Source organism: Salmo salar, chromosome ssa21 (genome assembly GCF_905237065.1).
Source record: "Salmo salar chromosome ssa21, Ssal_v3.1, whole genome shotgun sequence".
Taxonomy (NCBI): Eukaryota; Metazoa; Chordata; class Actinopteri; order Salmoniformes; family Salmonidae; genus Salmo; species Salmo salar.
Genome location: NC_059462.1, coordinates 23,279,879 through 23,281,338, shown reverse-complemented (window position 1 = coordinate 23,281,338; position 1,460 = coordinate 23,279,879). Strand labels below are relative to the sequence as shown.

Sequence of the window (1,460 nt, the reverse complement as noted above, 5' to 3'; positions counted from 1 at the left end):
CTAAAGTCTCAGGATTATTTCTTGTTTAAATTCTTAATTTCAAAGGATCACACCGGAGTTAGTATGACCTGATTTTATATAAAAATAAAACATTTTCAATTGTCGTTTTTGGAGACGAGTTTAGATGTAATGTTTTGAATCACAAATCTATTTAAACACGTGCCTGTACGATTATTCTAGGTAAAAGGGTGGTAAAACATTTAAAAACATGTATTTGTTGGAGTGCAGTTGGAACACACCCGCTGGTGAAGTGGTACACTCCCCATGGTCTCGGATTGACACTTCGGCTCTCCCCGTTTATTCTGTGCGCACTCAACGGACCAAAGAATGAGGCGAACAATGGGCAGGACGAAAATTTGGATTAATTCTATCTGAATGCGAAACTTTTTATTCGAAAAATGAACTGGCTGTTAGGTCGATGGATTATTTTTTCCATAACAGGTAAATGTTTCTCTACTCACTCAGCATGTTGTTTTGTCATCTGTCTGCCAAAGCCGTGGATGCAGCCAGCAACAGTTTGACCCCTTCACTTTATTCCAGCAGCTAACGGGTCTACATTTACAGTAGGCTACGACCTCACAGTCAACAAGACTTTTGGATTCCCTTCATTTTTATAAATATACTTGTTTGCCCACTTGTTTTGGGGGATTAGTCTGATTTGCTTTATTTTTGAACCTGTGCAGTGATAATAGGCCTTAGGTAGTCTACTCTTGTTTTTCCTCAATTGATTTTTGGCATAAATTACAGGAGGAATGTGTGGAATGAGGACGCTAGTGAAAACCAGTTTATTCTTAATATATTTTGTAATTGTGTGTTTGTTTGTATGCAGGGCTTATCTGTAAACAACACTCTAGTCTCAGTAGGAGTTCCCTGTCAAAATAAAGGTGAAATAAAAATAGGTCCCGTTATTCAGACAATATCCATGTTATGCCTGCACCCCAATGACCCACATACACATTTAATAGGCAGAGATACACTGCTCCTCTAACACACAGAACTAATTCTGAGAGCCCAATTTCCCACCTTTAATTTTGTAAATGAATATAAAATGTAACCATTATTTAATTCTGTATTTTGAAGAGAGGTTTTTCTGTAGACCTATACAAGAACAAAAAAAAGTCCTCTGGGGAGTCAAATCAGTGTGTTGGAATGCCTGGCAAGAAAACATGTCAGTTGTTTGCAAGGAAAGGGCCTGATGTGGTCAGGAAGCATGGAGTGACTCAGAACTTTGACCAAGAAAAGCCTAGTAGACTGGTTAAACTATAACTTCAGTTTGTGTTGTCTACGCTTCAAGAAAAACAACACTATTTGATGGTGTATGGTACAGTGGCTTACGAAAGTATTCACCCCCTTGGCATTTTTCCTATTTTGTTGCCTTACAACCCCCCCCAAAAATAACTTTTGTATCATTTGATTTACACAACATGCCTACCACTTTGAAGATGCTAAATATTTTTTCA

The 1,460-nt window shown here is 37.9% G+C and overlaps 1 protein-coding gene across 4 annotated transcripts in view; it reads left to right on the top strand.

Annotated features, from left to right (window-relative positions):
* Positions 1–275: 275 nt before the first annotated feature.
* LOC106581962 (immunoglobulin-like domain-containing receptor 2) overlaps positions 276–1,460 on the top strand; it is a 37,289-nt gene continuing 36,104 nt past the window's right edge. For all 4 annotated transcript variants that reach the window (XM_045704560.1, XM_014164548.2, XM_014164549.2 and 1 more), the window contains exon 1: positions 276–441. In XM_045704560.1, coding sequence (XP_045560516.1) covers positions 399–441 — 43 coding nt within the window. In that variant the 5' untranslated portion in view covers positions 276–398. The remainder of the gene's footprint in view (positions 442–1,460) is intronic.